At 36.5% G+C, this 15582-nt stretch overlaps 1 protein-coding gene and 1 long non-coding RNA gene across 2 annotated transcripts; one reads left to right on the top strand and one right to left on the bottom strand.

Moving 5' to 3' along the window:
• Positions 1 to 42: 42 nt before the first annotated feature.
• Positions 43 to 11858, top strand: LOC109184189. Its single transcript, XR_002054734.1, has 3 exons — positions 43 to 55; positions 8467 to 8470; positions 11772 to 11858. It is a non-coding gene; the product is annotated as an uncharacterized LOC109184189 (long non-coding RNA).
• Positions 850 to 9657, bottom strand: LOC109184188 (CRM-domain containing factor CFM3, chloroplastic/mitochondrial). The gene is made up of 10 exons (XM_019334238.1): positions 8722 to 9657; positions 7233 to 7665; positions 7029 to 7159; positions 5549 to 5992; positions 5174 to 5330; positions 4787 to 5079; positions 4626 to 4685; positions 2316 to 2387; positions 1961 to 2141; positions 850 to 1245 (listed from the first exon to the last, which is right to left on the bottom strand). The coding sequence occupies exons 1-9, from the start codon at positions 9550 to 9552 to the stop codon at positions 2022 to 2024; spliced, it is 2541 nt and encodes an 846-aa protein (XP_019189783.1). The 5' UTR covers positions 9553 to 9657; the 3' UTR covers positions 850 to 1245; positions 1961 to 2021.
• Positions 11859 to 15582: the final 3724 nt, after the last annotated feature.

The following is a 15582-nucleotide window of genomic DNA, read 5'->3' as shown; positions in this document are numbered from 1 at the left end:
GTGTTAATTGGAACTTATAATTAAGCTTTCTTAGTTTAGATTTTGTGTGATTAGTGTGACTATTGGTTGTTTTGCGACAGGGGTTGAGGAGAGGACACAGGAGCCAAAGCCAAGGTGAAATTTGAAACCGGAGCCTATACGTATCTTGGAATCTCTCTTGAATTCCGGGGTGGTGAATCCGTCCCGGGAGGAGATAAGGCAGATAAGAATTAGGCTTGAAGAGTATGGGGAAGTGGGTGACGCCAACGTCTTTTACTGGTTCCAGAACAGGAAATCCAGAAGCAAGAAGCAGCGCCAGATTTTGAAATTTGGCAAACAAGCAAAGCAAGAAAATGGAAAAGGAGGAGAAGAGAAGAAACAGAAGACAAATTGTCCTCAACATTTTAGCCATTAAAAATTTCCGGCTACTTCTCGCCGGTAATTTGGCGGAAGAGACTATAATTAAGAAAAATTAAATAGTTGTGGAGTCAAATTGACAATTTTAAAACTCGTGCACTCCAATTAACAATACCCCAATAGTCATAGGATCATAAATGAAATTCTCTTTATATATATAGTTTTTTAAAAAAAAAAAAAAAAAAAACTATATTACACCCTTGCAACAGCAATTAAAAAAAAAAAATACTTGGTGTAAGTAGTTTCCCCACTTAGTCCTTGAGTATTATCTCTACCAAATTTGGTGCATGACTTTCATTTGCATCACATTTTTAGTTCAAAATCATACCAACTTTAAGATACTAGTCATACACCAATAATGACAAAAATAATACTTAAAGACTAAAAGTGAATAATTCTTTTGTAAAATAACCATACCATTCATTCCACTTCTGTAGTCTAGAAGAAAATATGAGTAAAAAGAAGAATGGTAAACATGTACATGCATAAATACAAGTTGCACAATTCAAGTAGCTGCAAACAAGTGCAAGCTAATCTGGCTATACATTGACCTCTAGTCCTAACAATGTATACAAGGACCATACAATACAAACTCTATAAATACAGCATAATTAGGGGCTTGACAAAAGATCTGCTTCAGAATAACTGTAATGTTGGCACACACTTGAAGTTGTCAACAGGTGGCCGTTGGGCAACGTATCAGACAAAACCGCTCGCTTTAGCCACAAGATTCATAGAATGACCAATCATTCTGGGCTGAGGTTGTTAGATGCAATTGTTTATAATATGAAACTCTTTGCATTGTTCCTCAAAACTGTTGAGATGCCACTGCCACTCCAATTCTCAATGCTTCAACACCAAAAGATATCATTAGATTATGGTTGCTAAAACTTTGCTGTGTATGCTTTTAGTTCATGCAAAAAATATTGGCACTCTGGTGGAGTGGTGGGTTCCTATAATTATCCTTTCAGAAATCGAGTATGGTCATAATCATACACAGTAAATAACAATGTTGTAGAAGGCGCTAGTCAGGCGAGTAATAATAATAAGAAAACCACAGTAGTATACACATTGCACACCAAAAAAAAATACTCGGTTGAGTTGGCCAACACAGGCGCCTAGGCTGCCTAGTTAGCCGTCTAATGTCTGCCTAAGGGTAAAAAATGTAAAATCCCCTCGGCCTAGGGGCGCCTAGTGCCTAATGCTGATTTTTACAACAGTGGTAAATATAGAGTAGTTTGATATCTGTAACCAAGGACCCAATAAGAAACTTTAAAAACAAGGGCCATAGCCAAGCAAACCAATGCATCTGGCAGAAGTTTCACATAGAACACCTTTATATTAAAATACCGACCAACCCTAATCTCCCCCCCCCCCCCCCCCCCCATCCCTCTCTCTATTTTAGTATTTCACTTTTTCTTTTTTCTATCAGTTAGTTCCAATAGCAAGATGGTGGCCTTCAGAAACATTTTTAATTGTTTTATCTCAAAGAGTATCCAAAGTAATGCACATTAAGAGTTGGCGTATCAACAAATTTTCACTGCTAACTAAATCAATAGATTACCTCAAAAATGGAAGTTAGTCTTTGTGCCCCCAGAAGCTCGATAAAACAAGAAAGAAATCTGCTATTCTCTTTGCGCAAATGAAAACTCTGCATCGGAATACTCAGAATCTTCATCACTCTCCCATTCAGGATCTTCATCTTCATCGCCATCAGAAACCATCCACGAAGCTTCAACTTCACTCTATACATATGCGTATATAAACAATAAAGATCATTCATTTGCCATTATCACTTTAGCTATCAAGCCATATTGATCAAAAATTTGTCCCAAAAAGAACTTAAATAAGCTGTCACCAGTTACAACACTGACACTAGCAGTCTGGGACTTACCAGACATTCAAGTTAAAGAACTCACTTGGGTTAACTCTGAAACATGATTGAACTTCGCGTGCTTCCGGTCACTGCCATTTACATCTTGAGAATCACCCTATACAGTATCCAAAATATAACATGATAAATTTCAGTTGAGTCAAGGAAAAGGAATTGATGTTTAAATGTATAATGAAGTTCAGCTGTAGTGACAGCACTAGCATAAATATAGTAGGTATCAAGCAGATAATTCCATCAACACAACCAAAATTTTGGTGCAGTCAAGATTCAGTAGCAGTAAAATACCCATGAGAAAGGGAAAACTTGAAACTAATTCAGATACAGCTTAGAGGTACAGACCAACTATGTCAACAGAGTACAAAAAGAATGTGGTAAGCAAATGCCCAACAATATGCAATGAGAGTTATTCAGTATCATAAGCGAGATAAACCAGTTCTACTCCATAATGTGATTATCTTCAAATTTTTGTTTATTATGATTACATCTGTTTCTTGTTGCATCTCCCTTTATTAGGGATTTTACAATATCAGCTACATTTTTTTCAAATAAAAATAAATACCTAGTACCAAAAGATGCAATTTTGGGATGTGAACCATATAAAAAAGAACCAACTTACTCAAAAGTCAGTGTGCTTTCCATGAAAATCATCCAAAAGAGTTGACTTATTTGAGGAAAAGAGTCCAGAAGAATTGGGAGATGCAGCTAAAAGCTTGTTCCCAAGAGGAAGGAGAGTGAGAAAGTATTTTCTTGTTTTATATTCCCAGTAGAAACAACACATGGCACAAAATCCAGATCTGTATTTATATCTATATCTATATAATAACAAAAGTGCTGCCAAAAGAACTTCTCGCTCATTTCTATATAAATATGTTCTATTATATGTTATATTATACACTATATAATTGTATTTCCTTAATAAATGCAATCAATATTAATTTTTGTAAATAAATGACATGTTCCAATTTCTTAAATATTTTACAATATAGATCACATTGAAATTATATATCTTGAATAAATAAATATATACAAATTAAAAATAATAGTTTAATCCTATAAATATATAAATTAAAAATTAATTTAATATTATTACGAGAAGTGGCAACATGTATAATTGACGGGCAAAAAGTGTTATTTTCCTATAATTCAAGAACAAAAAGTGTCATTTTTCTTAAATGAAATTATAAATATATAAGATATAAGATTTATGATAATGATGATACAATTATGAATATATAAAAAAAAAAATTCAGCATTAAATATATAATGTACTACTCCTTCCGTCTCATTTTATGTGTCTGGTTCGGTTAATAAGGCTTGACTAAAATTATTTACAATTCAATTTTTCATAAATTAAGTTTAGTATTAATATATATAAAATTTATATATTTAGAAACAATATTAAAAGCACTATTAAAAACAAAAATATCATATTTTAAAATAATAAAATACTAATGAAAATCAACAAAGAATAAAAAGTCGTTTGACCAATGAATATCAAACAAGACAAGTAAAATTGGATAGAGCGAGTAATACAAATTCATATCACTAAACCGCTTTCACGTGGACAAAATACTTTGGGTGAGAGCTTTAAATGAATTTTTAAAAAATAAAATAAAATAAAATAATTTATTTATTTCTTTTAATCTTCAATAAAAATTGATTATTACTTCAAGACTTTTTCTAAGATTTCTTTTACATTATTTATAGTATGACTTTATTTATATAGTTGATTAACTATAATAGAAATATGTCAATAAATAATTTTTAAGTTATATATATAAGTTATAATAATAAAAATAAACATAAATTAATATTAAAAAAAAAAGATTGGTTTTTATTTTTTAATGTACTTGTAAATTGTAATGTTCAAAATAATAATTTCTATGTTGTAAATTATAATAAAAATATGTAACTACATAAATAATAATTTATATATTAAAATATATAATCTTTAATATTTTTTTCTAATTTTTTTTTTATTTTCCGGACTATGGACCAAGCTAGCCTTTTCTTTATTGTTAGGACCGGGCCAGCCCAAGCCCGCCTATTAGACACCTCTATGCACGGATAAATTACTAGTTAACATCATAATAACAGTTTATTCGAGCAGCTCCAAGCATGTCTTATTTTTGACAAAGAAAGAACAAGGCAACCAAGAAATGTGGTCTTGACTGCTAATAGAATGAAGTTTTGGCAGACAGAAAAGTTCACAACCAGTGAGGATATTGGCAATTGAAAGCACAATTGTCTAATTCAAGCAACAGATATCTACTCAGTTGATACCTATGACTCTATGAGTGCATTAATATTAACTGAATATGAAACTATGACTTACAATTTCTCTTCTCGTTTGCTCTATGTTATTTTCCAGTTCAGAGATGTGCTGACTCAGAGCCTACAGAATAACGTGCATGTATCAGAAAGAATAAGTATATAATATAATTTTTAACAATGAAGATATCACAAAGAAACATTGTATGTAGAGAATGAAAATACCTCATATCGTTGCAAAGCCACTCGACGCTTTAGTGCCTTTGCCTTAGTCAGAAGGTTCCTTGGCCTGAGGCTAATGGGTCGTCGATAATTTTTCCCACGATAGAAAATTAGAGAATAACCTTTCGGTACTCTATCTATTGCCACTAGGATTCCACCACTTTCATATTCCAAGAGTCTAGCTGTTTCCTCAACAAAAGCAAGCTCCTTTTCTTTTGAAATTAACTTTACAAGTTCTCTGTGCTTCCAATGTAGATGCATGTTCTCAATAACACCATCAAAAACTCCGCGAATACCTTAAAGGTCAGAAGATTAAACAGAAAATTGTCAATTTCAAGTAGGATATAATTTTATTAAAAATAAAAATAAAAATCAAGTGAAATAACTGACCAAGTGGCAAGTATGATTTCATCTTCAATCCAACCTGACGATACATGACCCTTTCCTCCTCTGTGATTGTTTCCTGGTCATCAGAAGGACCAGCAGGAACCCAGGATGCTACAATTTTTGATAGAAGGTTCTCTGCTTTAAGCTTCTTGGCTTGAGACTGTTGCATTAAAGAGAAAAAAGTTCAGACAAAGATGTGTATACTGTATGCATTGTGCTTAGAATGAAAGTATTTGCAACCAAAAAAATTAGGATTTAACAGAGAAGCTACTAGCAAAAGCCAAGTTATATTCATTTATATCCTAAAATAAGGAACAATAGCATTAGGTAAGGAACCATCATATTTTCTATCCAATTAAAACAAAGAAATATACTTACAATGGCTAATTTATGTTCAAGCCGCTTGATTACTCTTTCAGTCCTGGCTCTAGCTGCATCTTTCAACATCTTTTCACGCTCTTCATTGGATACATCTCTCCCCCATTGGGCTTGAGCCTCATAAAATTCTGCTAAAGTACCAGCTAGTGCGTGTCCATCATTATCAACAGGTGCTACTGCTGCCAACCCTCTTCTCTGTTTCTCTTCAACATCATTAGCCTCATATAGTTCTGCTAAATTACCAGTTAGTTCATGTCCATAGTTATCCACAGCCAATAATGTTGTTGCTCCCTTTCGCACTTTTTCTTCATCATCTAGTATCTGTTTTGTTATTTCCTGTCTTTCTGCTAAAGCAGATGCAACACTTGGGGGAACAAAATCCTTTCCCCGATAGATGACTATGTAGAATTTGTTTCTTAGCAATAACACTCCACCTGTTAATGCCTGTTATATGAGAGGTTGTTAGTTGCAGTAAGCTGCATACATCTTGACATGTGCTCATTCTCCTACTCCTTCCCGAATAATATAAAAGAGACAGGAAAATTAGATCTAGCTACATGGAATTATAGACTTTACAATGTACCATAATGTTATCTATCAAAATACTATTGCAGTTCTGAATAGCAGTGTCTCACAAAAATTTCCCTATGGCATCAGAACTCATTTATATCTATGTGAAAAATTCACACAACATATACTAAACCAAACCACTATACACGCATACAGTTGCCCGTCCTTCAAAATTCAAAACCATTAGTTTGGAAGTATTCTAACCACACAATATCTAAGTTGAATACTAGATATTAGAGACAACTAAACAAGCACTGAATATAAGTCATCAATTAATTTTTGTTTTCTTGACGAGACAGAGAGAAATACATAATAGAGAACCAGAAGTGTTCTTATAATTTGGTCTTCACCAAGAGATTATAGATGCAACTTCCCTAGTATTTGGTGGCAAGCCCAGAGCTTAAAGCAATAAAGCCAATAAATAGCAAATGTTAAAGTAGAAGGAAACAAAAGTTAAGGATAATAACTCATCAATACACACACACACACTTGAAAAATTCCACTACTCTTGCAACAAATGAAAAGCAAGGAAACCACTTCCTCCAACACTAGATGTGTCAGAAGGTGCTGAATAAAATTTGTGCATTCCTTTCTAAACAAATACACCAAGGGCCAAAGTAGCAAATTTCCGTATACATACAGGAAAGAAATTTTTAGGGCATCTAACACAATGCCAACATATGTAGTATTCAACTTCCAAAGTATAATAAACAAATTACTTGAAGTGCCAAAATGCATGAATTTTAGATGTCTGTTGGTTCTAAAATATGATCCCTTATCCACTGAATCCTAAACTTGATATGTTCTGAACATTTTGTCTCAAATCTATGCACAATCATCAGATTACGTCATAAAACAGAAAGGTACAGAAGAATTGAGAATGGCGTATAACAGATAAAACCCAACACACCTTCAACTCCTCAGACATTAGTTTGTTGTTTGTATTCTGAATTCCACGTTTCACAGCAATTTTCGCAATTAAACTTTTCTCCCAGAGTTTGATAATAGCAACTGCCAAACCCTGATGGTGTCTATTTCTCCCTGAATCCATGATGACGCTACAACTTAGACAATGTAAGTCCTGCAATATAAAGTACAAAAAGACAGAAAGTACCTAGAGCAAAATGGCAAGGGAGTGATTTTGCAAGTTTTCGTAAATTAGTCATTTCTGCATTGGTTAGGTTAGGTCTCATTCTGGTAGGAAGAAGCCGAAAAGGAGTTTTGTAGCCGGGAACTGTCAGAGGAAGTAAATCAGCATCCACAGGAAGAATTCCTGTTCCCCACCAATCTTCAAAGCGTGGACCTAAACCATCTAGCAACTTATTAAATTCAGCCTCTTCTGCTGTCATGCTTTTATTGTGGATAACCGGGTTACTTTTTTCCTCAACTGGGTGAAAGCTCTTATTTTCGTTGTTCACAGATTTATCAGAGGAAGAAACTTCTCTATCTTTGGGTTCAGCTCTTGAAGAGGGCCCAAGATAGTTATTTCCACGGTACACCGCCATAACACTTCCAGACCTCCATACCACAAGTCCACCTGTTCGACGCTGATGATAAAAAGGGGTCCATTGAAGACCATATTCATATAAGCAAAATGACTGAACAGCTCAACTAAATAGTAGCAGGCAATTAATATCATATTGATATACATCTCAATTGGCCAGTGTATTATAAATTACATACTTCCAATTTAGTTTGCATAGGATTATTCAGTTGCATGAAATGTATAGTGTGGATTTATTTCAGCAGGTATATTCTGGAAGAGAAAGATCCAATTTAGTTTGAGGAACTTTGCTAAAACATAACAATTTATTTAATGATCAACATTTCTTACATATTTTTGAGTTTTCAACTTACACCATTGGCTCATTTTATTTGAGTGCTTGTTTCATGGCATTAGGTCAATATAACAAGATTTAAATGTGACATTCAAAATCTTATTTCAATCAATCAAATGCCACACCTCTTCTACCCAGAAGAAAATTTTTAATTTAAGCATGGGCAACCTCAATACCTCATTGAGGACCTTAATAAATGGAAGGATTTTAAGCATACAAGCGACTTATGTAAAACCTTCCAAATTGTATGCAAACAGTAAACTGGAACAGAAAAATGAAGAGTCAGAGTTGTTGGCCCAAAATAGCGTTTTCTAAAATTATTGGCAAAAACATTATACCAATCCTACTATGATTCAAGGAATATGAAGATTACTCAAAGAAGGAAACAAAGAATAAATCCAGACAATATGAGATTCATATTTCCAATAAAAACATCAAAGAAGATTATAAAAGGATCCCTTCCCGAAGAGATGTGGCACGCACAATATTTCCCACGTACTGTCTTGAGAGTTCAGTGTATTGAGAGAAAAGTATAAGTATTAAGTGTTTCCAACCTTTGTACTTTAAACCGTGCTCATTTACTAGGTTTTTCTCCTAATATGAGAACTGTCTTGCAGATTAGGAATTTCTCGAACTGCTTTAAAAGTTTTGTGTCACAATTACTGTTCTAAAACATCACGCAATGCTCACAAATTTTCAAGAGTGCTAAAACACAAATAAAATAGTGTAGATTTGAATTTAAAGTCCAAGTGAAAGTGCAGAAACCTCAACGATTTGGTGTGCAGTCTTCATATCATGAGCTAAAGCCTCATGAAACTTCAACCTCACAACTTCAATTTTCCTCCATTTGTCATGAATCTTCTCTAACACTGCCCCAGTCACACCGGCCTTAGGTACATTGATCTTTTCCCTGAGATGCATCCCCTGTTGCCTCAGCCTCCGCAGCTCCTCATCCTCAATTGTTAGCTCTGCCAAGGTGGGTGCCTTCGCAATCCTCCTCCTCCTCCCATCCTCCTCATCATCATCAGCATCCTTCCCCTCCACACTGCGCTCCCATGGCAGCAATGTTTCATCCTCATCCTCATCATCACTATCCAGCAGCATAGTATCAGGCCGAACCCAATCCCTCTTCAACAAATCCCCCAATTTACCTTCCCCATTAACATCCAATCCCGAATTCCCCTCATCATCTTCTTCGTCATCCGAGCCCAATCCCAAATTCCTCAACCGAAACACAATCCTTTCAATCGCAGTCCCCCCGGTTCTGGTGTGCCCGTCGAAAACTCGGGTTTCCGTGTCCAAATCAACGGGATTGGTGCTTGATGCCAATGGCTCTACGGGATGCTGCGGCCACTTGTTGAGCCACGAAGAAGAGTGGGAGGGCTGCTGCTGCTGCTGCTTGGACTTGAGCGGTGCAGGCTTGGACTTACCGTAGTTTCGGGAGGGTATTTTGGCCTTTCCGGCGGCGGCGGTGACGGGGGGGCGGAGGGAAGAAAGAGGTTTAAGCAGGAGAAAGAACGGCGGGCGGCGAGCGGGTGTAGAGAAGATATGCGATGGCATTTCTGTTAAGTTTGCAGTGGATAGAGATAGGGACATCTTCTTCAATTGATGTAAGCTTTCATTGGTTGAGCTCACAGTTATGCAGTGGGCTTCGGAGGCGGGAACTGGACGAAGATGACGATAAGATATACCATACCAGCATTGGGATATTTCCTTTTAAAGGATACTCGAAAGGAGTTTTTTTTTTTTTTTTTTTTTTTTTTTTTTGAAATCCAAAGGAGAGGTTTATTTATAGTTTAATTTTTTAAATATTAAGTTTAGAATTAGTATGTAAAATTTAGAGTAAATATTTAAAATGGTCCTTTGATTATAGCTAAATTCATAAATTGGTTCTTGATTTTCAATTTCAACCAATTAAATTTTTAACTTTGTAATTTTAACACAATTTGATCCTCTGTCTATTTGACAGTTTATTGACCGTGATCTTTGAGGATATATATGTAATTTCACGAATCTGCATCATTCACCGCGATTCTGCATTATCGCTGGCGGCTGCGCCTTCATCGGCGATCTCCAGAAGAACCTGCAGCTCTCGTCGGAGCACATGGAGACCTCCAGGATTACGTTGCACCATTTCGGAAACACGTCGTCTTCTTCGATCTGGTACGAACTTAACTAGAGTGCGGTCTGAAAATGCAACCGGAACCTTAAAAAACCGACGATGGACCATGAAATTACATATATATCCTCAAAAATCACAGTCAACAAACGGTCAAATAGACGGAGGATGAAATCGTGTTAAAATTGCAAAGTTAAAGACTTAATTGGTTGAAATTGAAAGTCGATGATCAATTTGTGAATTTAGCTATAGTCGAGGGACCATTTTGGGTTTTTGTTCTAAAATTTATATATTTAAAAAGTAGAAATTACATTAAAAGTAATATTAAACATAAAAAAAAAATTAAATTTAAAATTATAAGAAATGCTAATAGAAATAAGTAAAGAGGAAAGGGTTTATTTAATCAATGAATAATATAGATAAAATGTGACAAATGGAGTATTTATGGCAATGACGCTGGTTATGGTGCAATATTACGGGATGTTCATGGGAAATTTTTGGCCACCTGTTGTGGTAAGCTAAGCTGCGGCAATGATCCATACATGGTTGAATCAATGGTGGTAAAGGAGGCGCCCACGTGGATAAAGACACGATATTTTAATAATATTATTTTAGAAACAGATTGTCTTAATTTTAGTACTGCTTTCAATTCTTGTAAACTGAACTTATCGTATGTTGGTTTGATTATAAAGCAATGTCGAAGCATTTCTACTAACATTGGGAACGTGCATGTTCGCCATGTCAATGGGTCTGCGAATCACTTGGCTCATGTGTTAGCACGAGCATCTGATTCTATGTCTGCCTTAGGTCAGTGGTTTACTGAGCCGCCGGCGTGTATCTCATCTATGGTTGATTATTAATGAAATCCGATATTTCCTTTCAAAAAGAACAAGGGGTTGAATACAGGCGGGAGACTCATTCCTAAACTATTAAGGTAGCGTGAACGCAATCGCTTCAGCCAGTTCATGGACAATTTGGTTCATTGACCTACTATAAAGATGACCGAATATGACTCAAAAGGAATTTAACAGGTTTAGACAATCTGCCTTTGTTAACATGTCAATTGCATTCTCACTAGTATAAATGTTCTACAATGATATCTTACCAGAAACAACCAACTCCCTAACCTTATGGAATCTTACATCAATATACTTAGTACTGGCATGAGGCATGATATACTTGTTGTTACAGAAAACAATTGTAGGTGCTTACTGCAGGTGTCATAAAATTTCAAAATTCTCTTAAGCCAAATTGCTTGAGTATCACAATTTGTTGTTGCAATGTATTATGCATCTACGATTTAATGTGCTACAACATGCTACTTCTTTGAAGGCCAAGAAAATATAGCAGAACCAAGATAAAAAGTATATCTCGATGTGCTTTTATTGGTCTCAACATCTACAGTCCAATCACTATCTGTATATCCAACAAGTTTCATAACTTCATTTAGTAAAGTACGAAATTTCATCATTACTCGTACCTTTGAAATATCTCAGGATTCACTTTAATTTGCTACAGCCCAATGTGATTATTTTGATTCTTCCATGAATCTGCTAAGCATTCCAACTCCAAAACAAATATCTTGCCTTGTAGCTTCGTACACTCCCAATTCACAAGGCCAAGAAAGTAACACATAAGAAGTAAGAACCATATATTCATTTCAAATCTCTTAATGAGTGCCTCATTGAATTATGAGATTAGTTTCAAGTAAAAATCAAATCATCGACATATAGACATATTATAACAATATCTCAAAAATTTGTGCATTTAACATATAAAGTATGTTGATAAGTGCCAAAGATGTTACACTTGGTAGGGTATTTAGGAGGCTTATTATGCTATATTTAGAGTCCTTTAAGCCTAATTCATGTTTAGAATAACTTAATTTGATAGAAGTTAGGAATGAGGACTAAGTATAATTGCCTTTGAAGAAAAGAGCAAAACATTGTCAATTACAGGACATTCCGGCGACAATTTCGTAATCGGAGCATATTTCAAGCTAGGAGTGTCCAAATGAGGTGATTCAAGTGGCTATGGTTTGGAAGCTTCAAGGGCTACAACTTTGGTGAAGGAAAGAAAGGAAAAATCCCAACAGAAAGTTCAACGTAACGCACAACGTGCGTTGTCGGGAAACAGAAAGTACAACGCATTGGACAACGCGCGTTGTGGAATTAGTTGTGCGGCCAGCGCGGAAATTTCAGATTTTCAGCCTATTTAAAGGCTTGTAAGGGGACTATTTGAGAGACTTCTTTTTTTACCATCAATTTTCACTTCAATTTCAACTCTCTTAGGTTAGATTTAGATTAGGGTTAGATATTTCTTCCTTTCATTAGATAAGATTTCCATTTCATCTCTAGAATTCATTATTCAACATTGCTATTTGGATTGCTAGCACATTGGATTGAAGACTTGGGTAACCTATCTTCTTCTTGCTTTAATTTCATATTTGAGTTGTGCTTTTTATCAATTAATGATGATGAATTGCTAGACATCTAGGATTTGGGTTGGAATTGGATTGTGATTGTGTTTTCATGTTTTGTATAGATTAGATGATGGGATTTGATGTATGGATTGAACTTGAATGTCTATATTGTAGAGGTGTGCATATTGACCTTTCTCCATTGTGAGCTCCAATGGAGAGATGGTCAAATGGACGTAAGAGTGGAGAAGGAGCAAGAGATTGCCCTTTTCTTAGTCTTACCCTTGCAATCTCCGGTAGTTCGGGGAGGAAACGGTAGACCGCCCTCTTAGTGTTTGTTAGAATGCCTCACCCGACGTAGGAATTGGGAGTTTAGGTTCTACGCAACCTAATGATGGTGCCATGGTTCTCCCTTAGGATAGTCATGCCTTGCATCACATTCTTGGCCACTTGAGACCAATGAATGCATGATCACGACCCCTTTTCCATCCAAATCCCCATTTTACATTCTTATTTGTTTTATTTAGTTTTCTTGTTCACCTTGCTTGCACACACAACTTTCCATACTCTTACCTCTAGCACCTAGTTCACCTTGTTGACACATCGTGACAACGGATTGTCTTGCACTTTGATTACTCCGATTTGTCATCCTTGAGTTCGACACTCGGGGGGTTCCACAACCTTCGTTTACACACACATCCATCCCACGTATACTTACATCAATCAAAATGGCGTCGTTGCCGGGGATGACAATAGGTGCTAAGTGAAGCGTGCTCACTATGACAATCTAGGAATGTGTCAATAGAGTACTAGGTTGCCCATCCATTTTGTTTTTCTTTATTGTTTTTTTTGTTTTTGTACATATTTTGCTTGTTTCTTGCCTTGGAAGTGGGCACCAATACTTTGCATATTACTTTTGCTCACCTTGCAACTACTTCTAGTTGCAAGTATACATGTTTGGTGGAGCTTTTGTGTAGGAAATTTTTCAAAAACATAGCAAATAAGCTCACTAATACATAAGGATGCTTATCCTTATGGATGTCCACCCGGTGAAGAAGCATCATTGACCCAATTCCGACCTGTGAACAACACCTCCATTACATACCTTATGCAGACCATTATCCGTTACACTACCATACACCATTTCCAATTCACCATTCACCACCACCATACCGGTTTGAAAAAGACCAATTTACACATCCACAAGAACCACAACATACTTACCCACCATACCTTCCTAATGAGCTTGAGTGTCATGAGGAAAAGTGGCACAAGATTATACGTGAAGAAACAGAGCTCTTGCTAAACCTCAAGAGCGAAATCAAAAATGAGCTAGGGGAAGAGTTAGCCATTTTGAAGAATGCTATGTTGCAACCATTGCAACACCTTGAGGACACTCTTCACCACTTGACGAAGAAGCTCACTGCAAACATCGAGATGGAGGCCCAAGCTTATGTTTCAAGGAGTATTACAACACCTAGGGCCGAGGACAATCTTTTGCTTGATGATTCTCCTGTACTTCAAGAGATTCCACTCTATGAATGGACACAACCACAAGGGGTGGAAGAAACTAGTGAGGAGGTGGACAACATCGAGGTAGTGTGGGAAGACAAGGAATCGAATGATGACACTATATTTGGTAACTATCTTGAACCTTCGTGTGTCATTCAATTTGAAAATCTAGATGCTAAATATTGTATTGATTCTATTTGTGCCCCGTGTGGGAATAACCCCCTTGATGATTCTATTGATCCTTTCATTGATGTTTCTTTTGATGTTTTAGGGAGGGGGTGGGGGTGATTCCGTAGATTCTAGTGAGACTGACTCTATGGGTACCAGTGTTGCAAAAATCGCGCCTAGGCACCGCTAGGCGGCCACTGGCCGCGTCGAGGAAGGCCGAAATCGGCCTCCTCCGCGGTCGGCCGGCTAGGCGGCTGCCTAGACCGCCTAGCCGGCCAATCCGTCTAAACCGTGTTTCTTTTTCTTTTTTTTTTTCTTCTCGCGAGTTCGCGACTTCAGAAACAGAGAAGTAGTCTCCGAGACTCCGACACGGCGAATCTGCAGTCCGTCGAAGCTCCTCCGTCCGTCAGTCGCCGACCACGCCCCTCCGCCTCCGTCAGTCGCTGGTCGCCTTCGAGAATTAGAGAGATGAAATCAGATGATGCTCCGAGAGTTGGAGACTACTGGAGAAATAGATGCTTTGAGAGATGAAACGAGATGATGCATTCATTCAAGGCCAAAGCTAACGTTGGGAGTTGGGACAAATCATATGCTTTTTTATTTTTTTACTTTTTCATGGCTTTTGAAATCAGATCTAGGGAGTTGGGACCAACTGTATTATTACTTTTTCAATGCTAACGTTGAAAGTTGAGACTACTTCATCTTAATTACTGACCTCTCACGCACTCACCATTATTTAATTTAACAAAAAAAAATTAAAAATATATATATAAATCGGGCGCCTAGGCGCCTACGGGGGCGCCTAACGTCTTTTGCAACATTGATGGGTACAATAGGGGAATATGACAACATTTCTTTCTATTCATTGAGTGAATACTATAATTGTGAATACTTAGATTGGGGTGAGGAGAGTTTAGATTGTGAAGTTGAGGGTAGAATGATTGGAACGGATGTAGAAAAGAAACAAAATGGTGGTGAGATTAGCAATCAAAGTATGGAAGGTAAGAACAAATTGATGGTGATTGTTGACGTAAGTGTTGGGAGGATAACAAATAGTGAGGGTGGAAAAGGAGAAAATATATGGGAAGAAGGACACTATATACTCAAGGGAGTGAATTTGATTCCTCATGCATTTCCTATCCGTTTTTACATGATTATGTGCACCTTTTTCTTGTGTATACATTTGAAAATGTCCGCTACCTTGCGACATTTTTCAAATCTAAGGTGAATGAGACACATGGTCCGGTTCCCCTTCGTGTGTGTTTTGACATGTGATAAGCGTAAAAAGATGCTAGTTTTTAAGGACTTTTCGAAGGTGTTTTAAGCATGATTTAGCCTTAAAGTCGTGTACTTTATAGAGTTTTACCCCGAAAATGCGTTGTTGCACAGAGAAACCTTCCCAATTGTA

The sequence above is a fragment of the Ipomoea nil genome, unplaced genomic scaffold (genome assembly GCF_001879475.1).
Source record: "Ipomoea nil cultivar Tokyo-kokei standard unplaced genomic scaffold, Asagao_1.1 scaffold1250, whole genome shotgun sequence".
In the NCBI taxonomy this organism is placed as follows: domain Eukaryota; kingdom Viridiplantae; phylum Streptophyta; class Magnoliopsida; order Solanales; family Convolvulaceae; genus Ipomoea; species Ipomoea nil.
Note: the sequence above shows the minus strand (reverse complement) of the source record. Positions and strands in the feature narration are given on the sequence as shown.

What these genes read in the sequence shown, in the direction of transcription:
- LOC109184188 (XM_019334238.1), bottom strand. Translation starts at nt 9,552, where the DNA reads ATGTCCCTATCTCTATCCACTGCAAACTTAACAGAAATGCCATCGCAT. An exon ending in TGGCTTTGCAACGATATGAG is followed by an intron (nt 4,686 to 4,786) that starts GTATTTTCATTC and finishes GTTATTCTGTAG; the next exon opens with GCTCTGAGTCAGCACATCTC. An exon ending in AGCAAACGAGAAGAGAAATT is followed by an intron (nt 2,388 to 4,625) that starts GTAAGTCATAGT and finishes GATACTGTATAG; the next exon opens with GGTGATTCTCAAGATGTAAA.